Source organism: Pavona decussata, unplaced genomic scaffold (genome assembly GCF_977016875.1).
Source record: "Pavona decussata unplaced genomic scaffold, jaPavDecu1.1 SCAFFOLD_87, whole genome shotgun sequence".
In the NCBI taxonomy this organism is placed as follows: domain Eukaryota; kingdom Metazoa; phylum Cnidaria; class Anthozoa; order Scleractinia; family Agariciidae; genus Pavona; species Pavona decussata.
Window position 1 is genome coordinate 6271400 of NW_028145504.1, and position 22412 is coordinate 6293811.

Consider the following 22412-nt stretch of genomic DNA (forward strand, 5'->3'; position numbering starts at 1 on the left):
TAAGACACAGAGACAGTCAGGTGTCGTTTACTGACAAATGATTATGATAGCTACACGTACATCTTGCCACCGGGGGTATCGCGGTTCTTGAAACTCTCGCTGAATTTCAAACCGAAATAAGTGATTTTTCCTAACCTACTTCAGACACGACCTTCTTGTTGATTGCACACCATTCCAATTCACCAAATGATCATGTTAACCCCCCAATAAACAAACAAGAAGCTAAATTGGTTCAGAGATCGATATGAATATGTCAAACATGTGAGTAGGACTTCGTTGGGCTTTCCAACTCCATTTTACTCGTGAAAACACTTAACTATAACCAATTCCAGACCAGTTCTCATCCTATTCAGCAAAAATCTATGCACTTCTTCAAACTAAAAAGGCTTCCGCGGTCAAAAGCGCCCTTTAAACAAGACTTATCCTCTTATCCTTGTTAATCACAAATTTATAGAAGACGTTGTTTTTATGTGCGTCATGCATGGAAAGTTTTAATATCTTCTTTTCAATTCACCATGAGGGTCGTTTTTTCATTACGAAGGTATTACGGATTAGGAATTAATTTAAATATAAAAGCGCTGACTCGGAGATATTAAGCTTATAGGATTGTTAAACCCTTTAAAACATTTCTTCTAATAAAGACCTTACCTGATAATATATATTGCGAAATTTCGCTCTGTATGCAAACGTCGTCTTTAAGTCAACATTTAATTTCAATCATTTAAGTTTAAGTGGGTGGCTCCCTAAGTTCCTCACAACCCAAATTGGGCCTTCGCTCAGTGTGGTCAGTTGCAACACCCCATTTATCCCACCGTCCCACCTACACCGTACTTCTTCTTATATGAATTACTTTCGGATACTATGTAATTTCATTTTATATAAATATACACACACTTTTTTTTCATTTTTTCCTTTATTTCTATTTTATTTCATTTTTTTGTATCTTTATAATTTATTATTATTATTATTATTATAATTATTATTATTATTATTATTATTATTATTATTATTATTATTATTATTATTATTATTATTATTATTATTATTATTATTTATTATATATTTCGTGTTCCGGGATGTCCCTGGCTTTATCGACGGCCAGCGATATTCGCCACCGATCGATGCGGACACACTCAGCGATTTTTTTCGCCGATCGCGGCGATGTGTCAGTTTTGAAAACTCATGTGATAAAATCACCAATTGTGTCGCTGGCTTAAGGACATAAATGATGGATCCAAGAAATAATTCCGCAGTGTATGTTAACATAAAACTACAAAGTTAATTCTCTGATCCATCAGTTGGTTGGAAACTGTTTATGTCGACCAATGTTTTTAGATATTGGTCTACATTCAAAGCGACGTACAACATACAATGAATGTACTAGCGAATTAACTGTGTAGTGTATGTTTACAAGTGCTAAGTGAAATCACGAAGTTCCCACTGAGCCTGGTTAGCTCTAGTAGGAAAAAAAACCCGGAAAGATTTCTGCACAGCCCCATACATTAATTATACACGCACCGCTGTCATACTAACCCTCTTCCAAAAATGGCGAAGATGAAAAACAATAAATGCTCTGAAATCGAAGTAGTGGACATGTTGATGCAATTTTGAAGCCTTGACTTTGGGCTTAATTTTGATGACCAGTCCCGAGCGACAGAGAAAAGCACAGGTCATTCAAACGATAATAAAAAAAAAACAACAATTTGAAAACAACTATTTTTCTCGTATGCTTTTCCTTGCTACTGTGGCCAGCAAAACCCTTGGATGGACGTTTGCCTTACGTTACATGACCACATACCGCGGGCCAATTCCCCACGGGCTCTGAAATTGATTCCTCTTATTTTTCTCGGCACTTCGTACCCCTGAATACTTTGATGAATCAAAAGAAAAACAGAACAAATTCGTCAATTTCTTTTCAGCTTTTAGAGGCGTATTTATTTTTAGTATCGGCACTCATCACTCAACTCGTGTCGTCGTCACGGACCGGATATATATGTCCTCGGATTTGAATAAAATGTTCATCTTTTCATGCAATCCTTACTGAGAACTGATGCATTTAATCAAATCAATCAAAAAATTATATTCCTTTTATAGCTCTGTTTATAGGCTGTAAGTAAACCATAGCGTTTCTGTCCAATTGCATTTGAAACGTGCTCAATCCATGTACCGGCAAAACGAAATATCGCAGGGGTCACTGAAGAGATAATTGTTTCACCTTGGTACGTCACGAAGGAGAGCTTTTTCGTGCTTTACACAGAAGACAGATCAAAGCTCGTTAAATCTGACAGAGCGCCGGATCCAGAGATTTAACTTCAAAGATATTGTGATGTGAAAACGTAAATTCTTTATATAATTACTAAGCAGAAGTCGTGCTTTCTCGCTAACAGCTTATCACGGGCCCAAATCTCTTGGTTCTTTCCGCTGTTTCCGGTTAATTCTGTAAGGAATCTGCTTTCTAGTTAATAGCGTATCGTCTGTCGAGATCTCTTGCTTCTTTTTCTGTTAGTTCTGAATTATGTAAAGAATCTGATTGAACACAATCATTGCTCACAGTCCTCTTATTCGTGCTTTTTAGACTTCAGTTCCGTCTTCATTGGTTGATCTGCTGTAGCCACATAGTCCATTTTTGCTGGGTTCGCACATGTATTCATGGCAGCAAGTGAAGTAACAACAAAAGTAAGTGCCACACAGACAAAACAGGACTATTATGAGCATGCTAACCAAACCGAAGTGGGCGTCAAAGTTTCCTGAAGACTGCTCACCACTCTTGTCCTGCCCGTGAACAGAGAGGAACAGAGAGAGAACAGAGAGAGGAACAGAGAGAGGAGCACCGTGATTTCAGCGTAATTCATCATTTTTTGTTGTAGTTATTGCACTTACTATAAGGGCGACCTCTGTTGGTCGGTAAAAACAAAGTTTCCTTTGACGGTTTTGTTCGTAGACGTCAACAGAAGCATATTTAAACATTCCTACATACACTCTACAGATAACATTGATAAGCCTCTCCCTGAAGAGGATGCTCTTGGCCTCTCACTTATAGGAGTAACGTACGTCACATTGTTTCTTGTGTGTGGCCGCGCGTGTGATGGTGGTGGTTGGTCTGAAATTTTCCCGGGAGGTGGGCAACACATCCTCACTAAATTACACTTAATCTTGATTCTAATAATTGAAATTCACCGTGCTGGAAACACTTAATTTTTTCATGTCCGTTTTCAGTAGTGAATTTTACGTGACAGAATTTAGCGTTACTGAAAACTTCCTTGACAACGTTGTATGGTATGTATTTATTACTTCTCTTAGAGTTTCTCCCTTTTTCGTTTGAAGCGAAAAAAGATTCTGGTACTTTTAGAGCAGGAGCCAGCTTTGGATATAAGCTTTCGTGTTTCCCTTTGTTTTTCTGTCACTAAACCATAAATGCCAAACTCGTGAGGTCGACTTGTAGCAAGTCTACGTTGCTGTGAATTATCAGTACTACTGAGATATTTTCTTCATTTTTGGTCATCTAGCTGGTATCTATAGAAAGTCTAATTTTCGGGACGTTTGAATTGCTTCAGAACGGTACCATTCTTATACCGGGAGTCGATTTAGGCATTACATTTAGAGCGGTTTTCAATGGAGTGTCGTACTGAACAAAAACAAAAGTAATTACTCTGGCCAATGGCAACAGATGTAAACAACACAACGAGCCAATCAGAATTCAAAGCAAACACATGTTAGTGCCGTCAAGCGCGAGAAAACGCGTGCGGCTAAAACACGATTGGTTTTGGTTTGGATTCGGATTGGTTGAGAAAGTGGCGCGAGTTTTGTTAACCAATCACAGAACGTAGTAATATAAAACCAAAGCAAACGCGAAATTACTTTCGACACTCAATTAAAAACCGCTCTATCTTGCCAAGTTTAATCAAGTTGCTGTTTATTTCTTACCGTAATTAATATAAATTATTCTTTATTCTATGCTGCTGAAAGGATGCTAAAAAAAAAACCATTGATCGGTCGTAATCGCCATAGGCAATAGAAATAAACTTACTTGTCGTAATGATACTAGGGAAAATGAGAACACTCAGCATAAAATCCACGCTCATTTTTGTCCAATATTTGCACAAACTGCTCTTGTCTACCGCTTTATCAGACCAGCATAGACAAGGAATCAACATTCACAATGAACTGCGTTCACTGGCACGTCCAATCGACCTTATTACGTTTTGTGTTGACCAGTCATTTAAGGGAACAATACTATGGCTTGGCAAAAAGAATACATGATGACCTGGTGTTTGTGTACCCAAAAATACCGTAAGCAACGTTAACACTGGTAGAGCGTAGCTGGCTTTCTCATTAGAAATAGTGTGCAATGGCTCTCTACGACCGCTGTGGCTGTTCAGAGCCTTTTTACCCATTTTTGCGTCAGTGCAATCAACTCATTTTATGCTGCTTGAAGCCGTTTCTTTTGGTTTTTCTCTATTGGGAGCCTTATTAGTCCAGATAAAACTGCCCGGTCTTCTTTGTTAGAAGTGTTAATAATACTTTTCAGTCTTACTCCAATCATGATGAGATCATCAATTCGATGAAAATGCAAATATAACCACCGTTGGTTGAAAACGAATGAATGTTGTATCGCTAGCGCGCTAGCACTAAAGCCAGTGACACACTTGGCGATTTTATATGCTGATCACGGCGAATTTGATCGCCAGGGAAAATTGCAAGCGATTTTGGCCGTTGATAAAACTAGAAACATGGAACATTCCTGAAAATCCCGGAACAGGAGAAAAAAACGAAAAAAAAAAATAATAATAAAAATTAAGATACAAAAAAAGAAAAAAAATGAAATAAAATAAAAATAAAGGAAAAAGATTAAAAAAAGTGTGTCTGTATATTTATATAAAATGTAATTACATTGTATCCGAAAGAAATTTATAATGAAGAAGAAGTACGGAGTAGATACTGTAGTTCCGTCGTCGTAGCCTGTGTCCAGACCCGTGCTTGCACTCCCTCTGGATCAAGTATTTTAAGTACCTGACGTACGATGTTTCTGGTAACAAACAACTGATGCATGGTCAGTTGTTAATCTCTGATGCATTGATCTATAACCGACGATACTGCCACTTCCTCTGAGTTCTTCTTCAACAGCCCGTACAATGATACCCATATCAGTGGATTGTCCTCGCCTTGTGCAACCTCGATTTGTAAGGATTCTCCTTAGCTGCCTGAAACTGAGCCGAATTCCATGGACATTAAGAAGGAAACAAAGAATTTCTGAGGCGGTGAATCCAAGTGTAAAATAATTGTCGATTGCATCATTACGGCTAACCGCTCGATTTACAAGCAAGTACAGCTTCCGTGGAAGAACTTTGAATAAAAATGACGGTGAATATAAAGAAAATCATCATGATCGGCTCTTCTTGTTTCAACCACGTGCACAAACTTCCACTTACCAGTCAGTTACTTGAGCCCGCTATAAAAGTCGCTAAAAAAAGTCGCTAAAAAAGTCGCTAAAAAGATTGCTAAAAAAGTCGCTAAAAAAGTCGCTTAAAAAGGGGCTAAAAATATCGCTAAAAGAAGTCGCTAAAAAAGTCGCCAAAAATATTGCTAAAAAAGTGTTTAAAAAGATTGCTAAAAATATCGCTAAAAAAGTCGCTAAAAAGATTGCTAAAAAAGTCACTAAAAATATCGCTAAAAATATCGCTAAAAAAGTCGCTAAAAAAGTCACTAAAAAAGTCGCTAAAAAGATTGCTAAAAATATCGCTAAATAGTCGCTAAAAAGATTGCTAAAAAAGTCGCTAAAAAGATTGCTAAAAATATCCCTAAAAAGGTCGCTAAAAAAGTCGCTAAAAAAATCGCCAAAAATAAAGCCAAAAAAATCGCTAAAAAAGTCGCTAAAAATATCGCTTGAAAAAGTCGTTAAAAGTATCGCTAAAAAAGTCTCTAAAACGATAAAAATAATCACAATTATTGTATGGCACTTATGAGCCACCGTAGTACTCTCCTTATAAGAGTAACACACGTAAGATTTTTTCGTGCGTGCAGCCGCGCGTGTAATGGTGGTTAGTCTGAAATTTTCTTGGGAGGTGGGCAACACATCCTCACTAACTCTAAATCTTAACCTTTATAATTGAAATTCACCGCGCGCCCTAAAATCACTCAATTTTTTTATTTTTTCATACATACATACATACATACATACATACATACATACATACATACATACATACATACATACATACATACATACATACATAAACAAAGAAACAATACAATGATTGCTTCACTCAGTCGCAGGAGTGCTCGATGCAAAAACATGCAGAGCAAAATATAAATTTAAGATAGAAAATGTAACACAGTTACCGTTGGAGTTTCTAGAGTTATAATTTAAGGAGGGCGGTTGGAGCGATCTTGCTTCTGATTGGCTGCGTAGAATTTATTTTCATGCCTGCATTTTGTAATTAACTCAGATCGTTTATTGAGGAGGGTAGATTTGTCAGCAGATAGGATGCAGAGCTTCTCAGATAAGCACAAATTGCAGCGCGAGGGATGTCCGTGATATGGATTTGCTCGTTTGATAATGGACCATTTGATCGTGTAACCGGTGCCATTATCCTTCTGGTCCCAGATGTATTTGGAGAGAACAGTGTCATGTGAATGTTTGCGGTGGTTGAAGGAAAGCTTGTGGCTGTTATATCACGTTTTGAAAGCATGCTCCGTCATTCCTATATAAATCTTATTATCGCCGGATGTGGTGGTGACGTCTGCCCTGTAAACGATACCGCTTGCAAGACGCGCGCCATCGAGAGGGCAAAGGTCTTTCTTCCTGCAGTTGCATTTGTCAGGCTCATTGTTGTTGTTCCTCAGTATCTTTGCATTGTGGCGCTTGATGATGTTTGCCATGTTACTTGTGCAGCTATAGCTGACTTTCACATTGTTCCTGTTGAACAGCTTGTGGAGGATGTGTGCTTTAGGGAAATGCTTATCGATCAAGGAGAGGAACGATCTTGCAACATTTGTCTGGACATTTTCACTGTAAGGTGGGTTAAACCAAATGATATTTCTCGGTCTGTTCTTGCTTCTGTTATTATTCCGGTTTTCGATATTTACATATCGAAGATTCTCATGGTAGCCGCTGGTTTTGAGGGCATCATTGTAGGTCTGCGAGGCTTTGTTGAATTCATCAGGGTCGCATGACAAGCTTGAGATTCTGGTGCTTATGGCAGCTGGAAGGTGTTTGATGATGGAAGGAGGGTGGTTGGATTTCGCGTTAATGTAGAGCGGGTTGTTATCTGGTTTTTTATATGGATAATACTTTGCGGTGGTAAGGTTTAATGTTACATCAAGGTAGTTCACGATCTTGAGGTTGGATTGTGCTGTTATTTGCAGGCCTAACTCGCCTAGGATCTTAGAGAAATCTTTCCTCGCCTTGTCAAGAGATCTGGCGCTCATATTCTTGAATACTGCCAGACCGTCATCTCTGTATAGGCCAATGCTTCCGCTAGTGTAGGTGGATGTTAGTTTGTGTAGTATGTATAGACCCACCAGCTCACAGACCTCTGCGCCATCATAACAGCCCATTGCGACATCAAACATAGGGGAATCCCCTTTCTTGACCCACGGTTCGTTACCGTTGAACAGCAGGGTTTTTCGTGAATGCATGATAATTTCGACATCCTCGTCCGAAATGGTGGTGTGTTGCTTCGCATACTCTGGCGACGACTTCAGGAGAGCTTCAGGTATGGAGGGGTAGAAATCAACTATATCGAAAACCAAGAAAGAGTGCTTGTCTTTGTCTTTTATGTTCGAGAACCAATCAACCACTGACTGCGTGTTTCTCCACTGGTTGAGGGCAACAAAGGAAATAAGAAACAGGAAACAGGAAACAGGAAACAGGAAACAGGAAACAGGAAACAGGAAATAGGAAATAGGAAACAGGAAATAGAAAATAGGATATAAGAAATAGGAAATCTTGCACGCAAGCTACCGTCTACGCCTGGGGGCTATCTGAGAACTCCCTGGGCAACGGAGTCTTAGCGCGCAAACGCGGTTAAGGCACATATTTGCCAAAGACAAACCGGAAACCAAAAAGAAAATCTGAAAACCACAACGGATGCCAGATCCGAGAATTACCGCTTACATTTTGGCTGGAAACCGAAAACCAAATGCTTAAAATTATAAAAAAAGGAAAAACCACAAACCGCAACAGGCACCAAAACCGAAGTTTTGAGGTGGAAACACCGATAAAACGACCTAAAAAATGGCCAAAACCGAAAAACCGAAAATCCCAATAATCCACTCCGCGAGCCATCGACTTTCTGGTGGAAAATTTAAAATTGCCATGTGAACACATCACCAACTTGGAAATAAGGCTAACTTACTAAATGCCTTTCTAATGTAGTGTCCATGTGGCATGACTAGGCTCGCGAGTGATACCACCGGCGGCAGCCGATATGCATTCATTCAAAAAGCTCCAGTCGGCGACTGATAGCGACGATAGGTAAATTATTCAGAGAAAAGTTTGATAAAGTTGTGTTTGAGCAACAACACACTTACTTGATTCATATGTGGCAACCTGAGACTTTTGCAACAGTCAACCCCCAAAACTGGTAACGCTTTCTTCTTCTTCACGGCAATTGTTTGACAATAGCGTGTGGTAGGATCGAGCACATGCACGCGTCCCAATTGAAAGTACCATAATCACGTTACAGCTTTGAATTCAGTGCGCGCCCGCGGCCTAGTGTTTACTCAAGAACTCATCGGCAGTTATTCATAGAATTTAATGAACTGGCACAACAGCGAAGCAAACAAAGTCTAGTGTACATATATATTGGTCATATCAAAAGCAATCATTTCTTGGACAATTATGCCTTTAAAATAACTTCCAGTGGACTTGAAATAATAAAATCGGCTCCTTTATGAAGTAAAAGAGGTTTTGGCTCATCACTGAGAGGTGAAACAAGTGGCCACGTTGGGTTAGTTTGGAGGAGAACTTTGGACCGGAAAAAATATCCCATTTTACAGATTTTTAACTTACGAGGCTCAAAAGAGCGATCCACTGGCCGGTCTCTAATTTACTCCCACTTTCCCCTATAAATATCTCTGTTAAGTTTTCAGGGAATAGGTTCCAAAACGTCTAAGAAATAGAGCTTTTAAAGAGAGATTCCTGCTTTTAATTGTATTCATGTAAGTATTGGTTTCATGTCTACTCATCAATATTCAGCGTGGACAGCTCCTGGCGTAGACAAAGTTCAAGAATACAACAACTGACATAACAGCATAATTTCGCGCCAAACTAACGCGCTGTTCAAAGATTGTGTAAATATGGATGATTCACTTAGAACGAAATATTCCATTCTGTCTTTGTTTCATGTTCAAAGTCAACACAAAAGCCTCCGCCATTCGTCGATCAAAGTCGTCATTCCTCATTTAAATTGTTCATCATTTCCTTAGTTCAAAGTCCACATTCATTATAAGTCGAACTTATTGTAATCCAGATATCAGCCAAGCAGTTGTTTGCGTTAATACGACTTCCCCGGGCCGGGTGGGGGGAAGGGGGGTGGGAGGGAGGGATGGGGGCCTGTTGGTCCGAAAATTGGTATCTATTTAGCCATTTTTGTCTGAAAGGCTGAATAAAAGCATGTTTGGATATTATTCAAGTGTTAAAAAATCATGGAGTTTAGAGACCGGGTCCGAAGCCGCTTAGGGTCAGGATTTGGGAAACCGGGTGACATACCCTTCTTCCCCTCCTGCACCAAAAATTCAACTCCAAGGCGTACCGTACGGGGTTTTCAACAATGAGCGCCGAATTCAACATTAGAGTCACAATGCAATTGCCGCCGAGGTGCAGCTGCCTTAATGTTCCGTGAAGAAACTAAAAATAACAATGTGGAATTTTAATGACAAGCATTAACTTTCGTTGATTGTTAGAAGAAGAAACTTGGACTAAACCAATGCGGTGATTGGCTCGTCGCTAGTTTGGATTTGTAAACAAAATTAATATTCAACGTGAATTTGTTTGCGCCAAAATGGCTAAAAAGTTTGCGTAGGTCTACCGTGTTCGGTTTGTCAGAATTTAATAAACCAAAATTGAATGTTGGTTAGTATTTGTGCGAAAATTAGGGCAGAACTACATTTGGAAAAAATACCATAGGTGTCAAATTATTCTTAAAACTGGTTCAATGGTGCAGTCAAATGCAAATAACCTGCCCGTGTTTCAGATAAATCATAGAAGATTATTTAATAACACGAGTCAGACGAAAATTCAGTGAATATTGGCGGCTCATCGAATTCGAATTCAAAGCCAAGTTCGAATTGCTCTTCGGCTCATTGTTTAGTACAGTTCGAGATGGACTTCTAGTTGGAAGTGTAATTCTGAAAAGTGTAAAGGTGTGTTACCATAACTCTATTGTCTATACGCGTTAAGCCGGCGACACGCCTGGCGATTTTATACGCCGATCGCGGCGAATTTGATCGCCAGCAAGCGATTTTCGTCCCCCGATTATTGAGTTGGTCGTGCGGACACACTTGGCGATTTTTTTTCGCCGATCGTGAGGATGTGGTAGTTTCAAAAAGTCATTGTGATAAAATTGCCCAACCTGATTAATTGACCTTACCGGCGATTCGCAGCAACGTAAGCAGAAAATCGCGGAAACGGTTACACTGGCAAATGCCGGCAAATTCAATCGCCGATATCTGACATGCCAGATATCGACGATTTTATACGCCGATCGCGGCGATCGGCGAAAATCGCAATCGCCGCACCGGGCACACCTGCCGATTTCCGCCGATCGCCGCTATCGGCATATAAAATCGCCAAGTGTGTCGCCGGCTTTAGGTCCATTCAACAGAAATACAATACTTTAACTAATCTAAACTATCTTTAGAAAAAGAAAGCTTTTATTTAAGTGCATAAAAATAAAAAAAAGAAAGAAGCATTGGATGAAAACCTGTTCTACAAGACTTGGTGGTATTACCCGTGTGACACGCAGAGGGGGCTCGAGTTTGTTGGGGGTGGGGGTGGAGAGGGACGCGCGGGCGCTTGACATAAACACTGGCACGTGAAAAGCACGAGACAGTGAGTCAGTAGTGAGTGAGCGAGTGAGCGACAAGTCACTCGTCGAGTTAGTCTAGTTTTTGCCAATGGCTTCAACTTTGTAGATAACAAAAACGAACGGGACTCTAACATTGCAAGGAGACGGAATTGTTGTCCCTGGATCCCGGATTTCTTGCTTGGTCGCAGATCGCAGATCGCAGATCGCAATAAGGTCTGCGATCGTCTGCGATCATATGGAAACTACTTCTGCGATCGTCTGCGATCCTGCGATCGCGATCGCAGACGATCGCAGAAGATAGAACCATGTTCTATCTAAAGGCTGGTTTCCATATGATCGCAGACGATCGCAGACCTTATTGCGATCTGCGATCCACGATCATATGGAAACCAGCCTTTAGAAAGAAGCGGCTGTTGGGAAGGTGACAGTCGTCTTTTATTGCCAGCCTTAGTTTTGACTTTCATGCATGGCTAACTCAGTGTCGGTTTTCCAGCTGACTGTCTGGCACTCTGAGTTTTGTTGCGTACATTTATCCATAAGTTCTATCCTTTTGCTTTCTATATATCTGTTTCTCCACCATGAAAAATCTAGTGGCACCAACCTTCCTGCACCTATTTGATTCTCGAAGGCTAACCGAGTCGCAGTCGACTGCTTTAACTCGAACTTCATAAGAAAATATTCGAACTCCATCTTGAACACTAAACTCAATGTCCAACTCGAACTCGAATCTAAAATCTATTTTTTCTCACTTCCTCGAGACCTGAAAGTGAACGATAACACTCTTGTTCAGTGGAAATTTACTATTCCTCCGGGATTTTTTAATTTTCACGTGGCCACTCTGAAATAGTCGGTGACGGTGAAACTGAAAGTTCACTTTTTTGAATGGCTTCTTTCACCACAACACTGGCGCACTGCCTGAAATACCACGGGAATTTAAAATCTGTTTCATTTTCTGCCAAAGCCTTGGTATCCTATCTTGTCCCCATATTTTTCTTATAAAAGTACTGGGAAGAAGTTATTTGGGTGATCATAATCCTTAATTACCATGACCTCACGGATCGAGTAAACATTGATATTACAAGGAGAAATTTGATGCTGATCACAAGAGCTCATCTGGCTCGACGCAGCTGGAGTTTTTAATTTTTTATTCCGATTTCTATGTGTATACGAGTGGTTACGTGGATTGGATCTTCCATATATTGTCAGTAATTCCTTTCATTTAAGATATACATACATATGAAGATTTATATCAGTTTAGATCATGAGCGGAAATACCGTGTACAAATGAAGTTATCTTCAGTTATTTTTTCTTCTCTTACTCCCTCGTATTCAAATTGTCTTGACTGCCGGCAAATGCTTATGCATGTGCAAACAAAGTTATTGTGAAAACAAAATATAAAGATTAGTGCATGTAATTAGTTATTCAGATTTTTGTTTTGACTAGTCTCGTTTGTGTTGCTGCCCCTTCAGAAATTCAGGCATGTCATCGGCTATCACAGGTGTGTTTTATGACGGTTGAGCCTTCAGCCGACTCTGACGCCGTTAGATGATAGTTTAAACCAGGGCATATCCCTGTGAATCCATTCATTACCCACAAGTAAATATAAACACCCACACATTCATTGATAGTTTTTAGAGAATTTGCATTTCAGCGGCGTGATCAACTCCTATATTCATGTATATTTCCTTGACCCAAACACTTTAGATTATTTTGAATATTTAAGGAGAATTTTGATGATGATCCTTCCTTAATTTGTAGGGTTGATAATCACCGTCCCACGCTTCTCTTTGTTTTTTTTTCTCCTGTCATTTTCAGCATTTCGACTTAATTGAAATTCGCTTGGCAACACAGCTGAAACACTGCCTTGTTTACGAAATATAAAGGCATATTCAACTTTTGATTTGCTTTCTCAACTATTTCATGAAAACATAAGAAGTACGGAAATTGCTGAAGATCCTGAAATCCTTCATTCTTTCGGACGAGCGAGCGCTAATTTTGGGGTTAAACGGGTTCTAACTCTTGAATCTGCGGCGAAAATTCTATAGTCACGGACCATAGAAATTATAGAAGAAAGTTGTCGATTGAGTCGATTTTCCATTCTGTGGCTTGTTGTAATAATCAGATCAGAAACACCACTAAATCTAAAACACGCAAAACCACAGCAGGACTGAGACGTAGCGACACGTTTCCAGACTGGACTAATCAGTAAAAATACTTGATGCAATAATAATGCTTTTAGAATGTATTTTAATTTTGTGCTCGGATTTCTATGTTCGCTCGAGGGAACATGAGACCATCTTGCGTTAGACCGTGCCACGCGTATAATCCCCGCGGATTAAATAAATATATTTTTCCTTTTTTGGAATTCGAAAGAATTGGATCGAAACTGAAGTTATTTTTCGTGGTTTACCGTGAAAAAGTAAAAATACACAGAAATAGCGTCGAGACCAATCAAAAGCGCGTCTTGGCCAATTCTCGCTCGAGGCATACGTGGGTGTCACCTGCGCGCGCGGCCGCTGCCACCTGTCACGGATATTTACGTCCAGAATATATTAATACAAATGACAGCGATCATAAAAGCGCGCTTAAATTTTTAGACCGGTAGTTGTATCGGAGCCACGCTACAATCAAAATCAACCGAAAACCAAAATGGATTCAAGCAGTTCTAGCAGCGAACGCAGTGACCAAGAGGACGCGCTGAGCAGATGCCGCTGGTTCAGAATAAACTGGAAATGGTGCAAAATGGGCAGCTCGAGTCTTGGTATTAACATTCGCTTAAATCCAGTTGTGTCGTTCGTCTCGGCCGTTATTATCTGGGGCTTTGTCTCGTACTGTATGATCAAGCCTGAAACGGCGAAAGAGGAAATGGGAGAGTGGAAAAGCTGGATCACTCGCACCTTCACCTGGATGTACATCGGTACCCAAGATGCATGGGCCGTGTTTATCATCGTGCTATACTTCTCCAAATACGGCAAGATGAAACTGGGAAAACCGGATGAAAAACCTGAATTCAAAGACGCGTCTTATTTCACCATGCTGTTTGCCGCTGGCATCGGGATCGGCTTGTTCTACTACGGAGTCGGTAGGTTGATACCCTTACAACATCGTTTATTCCGCTCAAACTTAATTGAATGAAGTTAAAATACGTTCAGAAAAAACCGGTCATGGATTTGGATGACGAACAAAACCAGTTGCTGTGAATAATGAGATGCAATAAATTTCCTTTAGACCGCGTGTCGGACAAAGAATTTTTAGTAGCAAAATAAATAAAGGTTGAATGGGAAAATGTTAGAAAAAAACATCAAAGGGTTCACAAGTTTGGGAATTTTCTTCTCGCTATTTTTTTTAAATTTTATTTTATAAAATTACGATATTTTGTTTGGCACATGCTCAGTAAAATCACTAGCAAGTAAAAGTACTTTCCCGGCGTAAGAATACCTTCCCACAAGCTGAAGTAAAATTACTACGGTGGCGTCACGCCTGATTGACGGCCTATCAAATGTCGTGTTAGGTTGTATTGTGATGACTACCATACCGGACGTCAATGAATTACCGCGCTTTTTATGCAAATTTTCAGTGATTTTACTCGAGCCACGTGGAATTATTCAGTCATTCAATGGCAGCCAGGAGAAAATTTGAATTAACTGAACATTGATATCACAAATCAAGAGCGATATATAGTTCAAAGTTTCTGATTTGAAAGTCTTATGAACAGGTGTTTTTATTGATAAAACTAAGACCAACTGGCTTCGGCAAAAATCATCATCAGATCATTGTTTACGTTTTTGGAACGGTTGAATGACTTCAATGGAAAATAGACTCATGGCGTGGATTAAAAATATTACAAAGAGCAACTTTCACCGCCCTTTGTAACTACGTTATGTGAATTTCAGTTTAGGAAACTGAGACGGTATAAACTAAATTTACAGGATGTTTGTTATCCAAAATGTGGCCGTCTGTTTCATTTCTGTCAATTTTACAAGAATATCTGAACGACGAGTTTTTTCAGTTTCAGTCAGTTTTCAGTCCACGTCCGTTTCAGTCTCGACGGGATTCGGTCGCGCCGAATTCAAGTATCAACTTGACTGAAATTTAAACCGATCGGCCGATCGCGAATGAGTTCTAAACCTGAAGTGCCAAAGTAAGCACCTGAATTGACAACTGTTACATATATTTCTTTCAATTTTTTTCTCCAGTTTTTTCGTTATCAGAGTTACACCGGACAGGAAAATGAAAGTTCGAAATAAAAAACTGGGGATTATCGATGATATTCGTAACAACCTGAACCAGCAGAAGTTTATTCGCCGATCGATAATTTGAATTTATAAAGTGCTTACCGTCCGTTTTATCTTGCCAAATACCACTAATTGTAAGTACGGTGCATAGTTTGGGTGATATTCTGGTGCTGTTTTATGTAGAATTCTTAAGGGATACTACCCTTAATATTTCAAGAATCTTTCAATATTGTTAATTGCTGAATTGCCTCGAGACTTCTAATATTTTGGCATACCCTTCAATCATTTGAATACCATAAGACATATTATGGCTGACGGTTTTGTAGGGTCGCCTTTGTGTTAATAATTCAGAGCCGAGTTATTCAAGTGGTATGCAAATTTTCCAGTCTCCAACCTATTCTGTAAAAATACTTTCTAATTAAGCTTACCACTTCTGAGAATTCAGAATTCAGAAATTTAACAGACTAGATCTTTTCATCATTAATTAATCTCGCTTCCTTCTTCACACTGATGCCAGTCTTCGCGCAATTATCCGAGTCAGGATCCAAGCGAGCGGTAAGAGCGTTGAAATGGCGGGAAAATCATAGTGCCCGCCAATTTTTTCGCGCCAATTTCAATGTTGTTTCTTCAAGTGAAGAGTATTCTCAACCTTTGATGCGCGCCAACATAACATTTCACGTGACAAACATTACATCCACATCGCGAAGAAAATGACCACTTGCAATCTTAACTAGTGATTTCTCGTTAAAATTCTCATCATTTTTGCCGCGTTTTATAGAGCGAAAACAATATTGATCGTACTTCAATTTTTAAAACTATCTCCGTCATCATTTACTTAATCATTATCCGAAGCACTTCGTCTATAATTCATTCATTGAATTTATATCTTATTTAGACTTTATTTACTCCAGCTAAGTTTTTTGAAAAATGAATGGTGATATAAATAACTCTTTCAAATATTCATTTCGTACTTTACGTACATGCGATTATACGAGTCTTACACACACGCATCCTCGAAGTGACGCGAGTAACTATCCTCGATATGCGATATTTTGTGAACGGATGTAAATATTACACCGGCATAAGGCCAGGATTAGTCTATCACACTGCGCACTTCGGATGTCACGAAATTAAAACCCTAGAGCTCTTTGAACAGAAGACTGAAAGGTTTTTTTATTACGGACGTGTACTTTTACTCCAGTCCTTAAGGTGTTTTTCTGGCCTTTATAATTCGGCCAGAATCTCTTATATTCTGAATAACTTGGATATTCACCTGGTCTAATGTGACTGTTTCTTATTCTGTTGTAGCCGAACCCATCTGGCACTATGAGCCTGGTCACTATGGAAACCGATATTTTGAGAGGTATGTTGAGGTATTCAATACTATCGTTTGTCAACACGTGGCACTTCACGAAAACTTTCTCTACTGCCTTTTTGGCATGTCATTGGTAAAATCTTTTCGCAAAATACAGCGCTGTCTCTTTTGTAGAAAAAAAAAATAAGTAAAAACCGCCTGATGATTTTTTTTACGCTGGCACCAGATCCAAACAGAGTTTAATACTATTATTAATATAACTTATATTATCCACATATCTAACATATATTCACGTACAAAGGCCAAATGTTTTGTAAAGCGTCGGATATGAAATATCTTATAATTTTTATGCCGTGAACTGTGGATGCCGGAAAGACCGTCTTCGCTGTTCAGATGCAAACAGTGCCGGGTATCAATAAGAAAGACTCTTGGTAGAGCTGCTATTGCACTGTTCAAATATTTTTCAGACTTCGTTTTCGTAACTGCGATTGCGTGAATCACCCCGCATACTACGACTGTTTTCAGTTCACCAATTAAACCAATATTTTTTTAATAGACAGCTAAAGACTTTTATATGGATCAAGAACTGCATGAACAGTTTTCCCCGAGAAACACTAAGACACATTTCATATATCGGTTTTATGTGTACATCTATTGTTAGAACGACGCTCTGTAAGTTGTTGTTCGGGTCAAACACGCCCCTGTCCGTTACGTTTCCTTGATAGAGTATGTGTCAGTTACAGAAAGTGCGTGCTTAGCTAGGTGCAATACGATTGGCTGTTAAAATAGTGCAGGAAGCATTGTCTGAAATCTGGATCATACAAAAACTGATGAGCCAAGATATCACGCATAAAATGTCGTCAAGTCAAATTGAACGCTTGGTGTTTTTGAGTGCACGATTTGGTCACAAGGCTTCTTGGGTTTTTTCAAAAAGATTTAGATCTTAAAAAAAAAAGAAAAGGAAAAGAAATTAGAAAGGTTTGACAGTTAACTAGGACGCCCCATTTGGGTGGGGGACTAGGCAAGGCCAAACAACGGTTCATTTCGGTGGATAGAGCGGTTTCCAATGAGTGTCGTAAAACTAAATCTGGCCAATCTCGAAAGATGTAAACAACACCAATGAGCCAATCAGAATTCGAAGCAAATACATGTAACTAGCGCCAAGCGCGGGAAAACGCGTGCGGACAAAACACAATTGGTTTTGGTTTGCTTCTCATTGGCTGAGAAAGTGGGGCGAGTTTTGATAACCAATTACAGAGCTTAGTGATGTAAAACCAAAGCAAACGCGAATTATTTCGACAGTCAATTGAAAACCGCTCTATCATGTGTTCAGATGGATTAAATCGCTCGATAATTCGGATTTAGTTGTACCATTTTGCAAAATCTACAGTTTTTTTCGGAAAAGCATCAGCTCATAATTTCGTAACTCTAAAAAACTAATTCCTTTCGTTTTCGGAGGGGCATATGTCTCGTTTAAAATGCGAAGTAAGGTCAGCTAGCATTCAGTTTCGTTAGCCAGCAACAGTTCGTGAATTGCGGTTTAAATTTTCAGCTAAAGAATCCGAAGAGATCTTGTTTTATTAGTTTACGTTACACAAATAAAACGGTACGGAAGCACAGGAGACAACATTTTAACTGCAGTGTTTTGCTTTGATGTTCACGTTGGCTGCCCCTGCGGGGTTATAGAAATCTCGTAATTAGGGTAATTATTGATACCCCGTGCCCTCGTCAGTTATCCCGTATGCGTCAGTGTATGCTCGAAATCCCGTATTCTCTATTCTCAATATCCTGTATCCCTAAACATAAGGCCAAGTATCCCGAATCCCTAATGACGTCACAGTTGAGGAGATGTTTTAAGAATTCGTAAATTAGTCGAGACTACAGTTACTTCTAATATCATGCCTAGTTCTCCCCAGTTTTGACGATAGAGAACCCATTCGCGTAATCGCAATGCTGATTCTAAATAACACATGTATGCTTGCTTTTTAGGTACACCGATAACCAACGTGCTCAAGACTCCATCAACCTCACCTTGTTCCACTGGGGTATTCATGGATGGATTGTGTACGTTGTGGTTGGTCTTCTCCTCGCCTTTGTGGGTTACAGGCAGGGCCTTCCCATGACCATGCGCTCTTGTATGTATCCACTTATCGGTGATAAGATCTACGGATGGATGGGCGACTTTATTGACATCCTGTCAGTGATCTGCACCATGTTTGGCGTTTGTACGAGTTTGGGCCTTGGAGTTATGCAGCTAAATGCTGGCGTCCACCGCTTAAAGAGCACCATAGAAGTCAGTACTTTGAACCAGATTATCATCATTTGGTGCGTGACTGCCTGTGCTACAGTCTCCGTGATCAGCGGCTTGAAGATGGGAATCCGTCGTTTAAGTGAAATCTGTTTCGCTCTTGGAGTGTTTATCATGATGCTGGTGTTCTTTTATGGTGACTCCTGGTACACGCTGAACTTGGTCGTACAGAGCACTGGCTACTACATGCAGACCATCATACAGCTTGGATTCCACACCGACGCTTTCGCCCAGATGGGAAACGCGCCAGATGGCAAAGAGGCCCAGGCCTGGATGGACGGCTGGACCATCTTCTATTGGGGCTGGTGGATCGCCTGGTCTCCCTTTGTGGGAATGTTCATTGCTAAGATCTCGAGAGGAAGAACCATCAGACAGTTTATCAACGCCACCCTTACAGCTCCTGTCGCCTTCTCCATTCTGTGGTTCTGTGTATTTGGGGGAGCAGGTTTGAAGATGGAACGGGATGCAGCAATTGCTAACATAACCTGCTCTTCACCAATGGGCGGAGGAAAAGCAACTGAGTCTCTTAACGGCTTGTATCGTCTGTCCTGCCGTGGAAAGAATGACATGTGGTTTGACCTGATGGAACAATATGGACACCTGGGCACCTTCCTCTCAATCCTTTCCTTGGTGGGAATCGTGCTATACTTCGTCACCAGCTCGGACAGTGGCTCGCTTGTGATAGACTGCCTCTCAGCTAATGGTGATCCTAAGCCTCCTGTACTACAGCGTATCTTTTGGGCTCTAACAGAAGGGGCCACCGCCACTGCTCTTCTGTATGTTGGAGGTAATGAGGCATTGACCGCCCTGCAGACAGTTTCCATAGCGTCTGGCGTTCCCTATACAATCTTGCTTTGCTTCATGTGCGTGGCGCTGTGGAGGGCTGTAAAAATAGAAGCTGGGGACCTTGATGTCAACGGCCCTCAGTTCACTACCAATCTCCTAGATGTACTCAGCATTCCCACAACAGATAGTGTGTTGAAGGTTTTCCTGAGCATCTTGGCACCCTGGTACTTTATGGGCATGGCAGCTGGGGAGGTGGAGAGGCCAAATGGACGAAAGTGGACCCACATGCTGATCCTCGCAATACCGTTCTACGGGTGGATCGCGCTGCTTGCCATGGGGCTCTTTGTTCCTGGAATTGGCTACGTTGGGTGGTGTGTACTGTTCGGGTTTTTCGCCTATGCCACAGGGATACGCAACTCGATTCGTGAGAAGCACGGAATCAACGGAAGCATGGTGGAAGATTTCTTTGCAGTGTCGTTCCTGTACCCTTTCGCCGCCTACCAGATGGGACACCATATGAAACACTATCGGCCAAGAACCAAAAGGGAAGACCACTCTTTTAAGAACGGAACAACTGGACACTGTCAGAGTGTGACTCCTGGGTCATCTCAGTCATCTGACTCTTGTTGTATTCCTCTTGGAGAAGTAGAAAAGCTGCTGTGTGATCAGAACGAGAGAAATACCAACGTTTAATTTGAATTACGGTGGTTTCCAATAACACGCGACCTACCGCCTTTAAATGTGTCGGCTAAAGTTGAGTGGACTTCAATCTAAGAACTGACAAGATTTCAAGGCAACAGAATCAAAAATTGATACCTTTACCTGCTTACAGGTAGCAAATACCTTTTAACAGAGGTTTACCTTCTCTTAGTGAGCAAAATTAGCAATTCCTTGTCTGTGTCTTCTTGAAACCTTATCAGAAATCAAATTAATTCCAACAGCTCTTTTTTGATTGACTTCCAGCAAAACACAACTTTAACCGGACTCTTTTGAAGGCGGTAGGTCGTGTGTTATTGGTAACTACTGTAATAAAAATGAACATTATTTAGTGGACTTAATATATAAGTGTTATCCTAAATCTATTCAAATTTGCTTTTCTAACAGACTTTAAAATTAATCCGACATAGATAGAACTAATCATTACACCAGACAAGAGAGGATGATCCTCTCTTGCACCAGATAGAGGAAAGTACATGTAGTAATTGGACATTTTAAGCACGTTTGATGTAGTAAGTTTAGGGTCGAGCTACACCGAAGTGTAGCATTCAAAGTTCATAAATAAGCTGTAAATTTTAAGATTTGTATAAAGTTACTTTTTTGTAAGATAAACTAAGATTTTAAATTTTTAAGGATGAGTAAAAGTAATTTACAATGTGGAAGTCTAATTTAATACTCTAAGTTATACAGCCTATTTATTTCAAAGGCAATTAACGATGAGATCTATCGCAATGTGCATAAACAAACGAGAAACTACAGTAACCATTTGAAAACTCAAAATATGCCATTGCTGGGTTTAGAGCGGTTTTCAATTGAGTGTTGTAAAACGAAAACCAAAGTAATTACTCTGGCCATTCACAACAGATGTAAACAACACAATCAGCCAATCAGAACTCGAAATACCAATACATGTACCCGCGCGTCAAGATCAAGCGCGGGAAAACACGTGCGACGAAGTCACGATTAGTTTTGGTTTGGCTTCCTATTGGTTGAGAAAATGGCGCCAACTTTGCCAATCAGTCATAGAAGGCCGTAAAGCAAAACCAAAGACTTTCGACATTCAATTGAAGACCACTCTAAATCAAATACATTTATTATGGAGACCACTATTCAAAATTTCAAATTCTTATTTACTTTAAGAAAGTGGAATTATGATTAAATAAAGTCAATGCATTCATTTCGATTTTTGTGTGTTCATGCTAGTATTGCTGATAACATCTCACTGCTCCAGCGTTTCATCTTCAGTTTAAATGTATCCAAAATCATCTCATTGTATGTACTTAATGCTTTTTATTTCATCAATCTGAGTCATTTACTGATCAGTGGAAAGCAAAACAAAACATGCAAAAAAAAAAAAAAAACGCACGATAACAGAGCAGTTGAACCTTCGGTAAGCGGACACTTTCGGGACCAAGCATCGATATCCGCACACGGAAGGTGTCTGCTTATGGGAGATTGAACATTTTAAAGCCCAACAGGGGCGTATCATAAGCGTACCTTTGCAATAGTAAACGATAAATACCACAACACAGATTCTTAATGTGTTCCAAGAGTTCTAAAAGATTAGTTCTCACAGTCTCCAAGTCTGTCAAGTGGGGTGGGGTGGGTAGCGGGGGGGATAGGGGTAAGAGGGGGAGTGCTGGAGTTCCTTAACCCTGAAGTAATTGCTCAAACCTTTTAAAAGCCAGCAGTGATTAGGGCCTAATTTCTCCTCAGAAAATCACTACACACTCAAACACTCAAGCTCATGGGAATAACGGAAATGATCCCCAAAGTTAAAATGTCTTGATGTGTTAACAAATTCTCCCAACTAGAAACAAAGAAAGATGAACAAGAGTGAGGAGAAAGTACATGGTGACATTAGGGCTCTGAAGGGTTCATTTTGGAGTCTTGACAGAGCCTTGTACCCGAACATAGGGATTTGAAACCTTTAGGAATCTGAGACCTTAATTCCCAACAAAGATCCCCCACAAGACGGTGGGCAGTCCAAAACGTTTTCTTTGCATCTAATTCATATCAA

General features: G+C 40.1%; 1 protein-coding gene across 1 annotated transcript; it reads left to right on the plus strand.

Moving 5' to 3' along the window:
- Nucleotides 1-13380: 13380 nt before the first annotated feature.
- Nucleotides 13381-21575, plus strand: LOC146475084 (uncharacterized). The gene is made up of 3 exons (XM_085116745.1): nucleotides 13381-14113; nucleotides 16575-16629; nucleotides 18571-21575. The coding sequence occupies exons 1-3, from the start codon at nucleotides 13681-13683 to the stop codon at nucleotides 20366-20368; spliced, it is 2286 nt and encodes a 761-aa protein (XP_084972871.1). The 5' UTR covers nucleotides 13381-13680; the 3' UTR covers nucleotides 20369-21575.
- The last annotated feature ends 837 nt before the right edge of the window (nucleotides 21576-22412 follow it).

What these genes read in the sequence shown, in the direction of transcription:
- LOC146475084 (XM_085116745.1), top strand. Translation starts at nt 13,681, where the DNA reads ATGGATTCAAGCAGTTCTAGCAGCGAACGCAGTGACCAAGAGGACGCG. An exon ending in CTTGTTCTACTACGGAGTCG is followed by an intron (nt 14,114 to 16,574) that starts GTAGGTTGATAC and finishes ATTCTGTTGTAG; the next exon opens with CCGAACCCATCTGGCACTAT. An exon ending in GGAAACCGATATTTTGAGAG is followed by an intron (nt 16,630 to 18,570) that starts GTATGTTGAGGT and finishes CTTGCTTTTTAG; the next exon opens with GTACACCGATAACCAACGTG.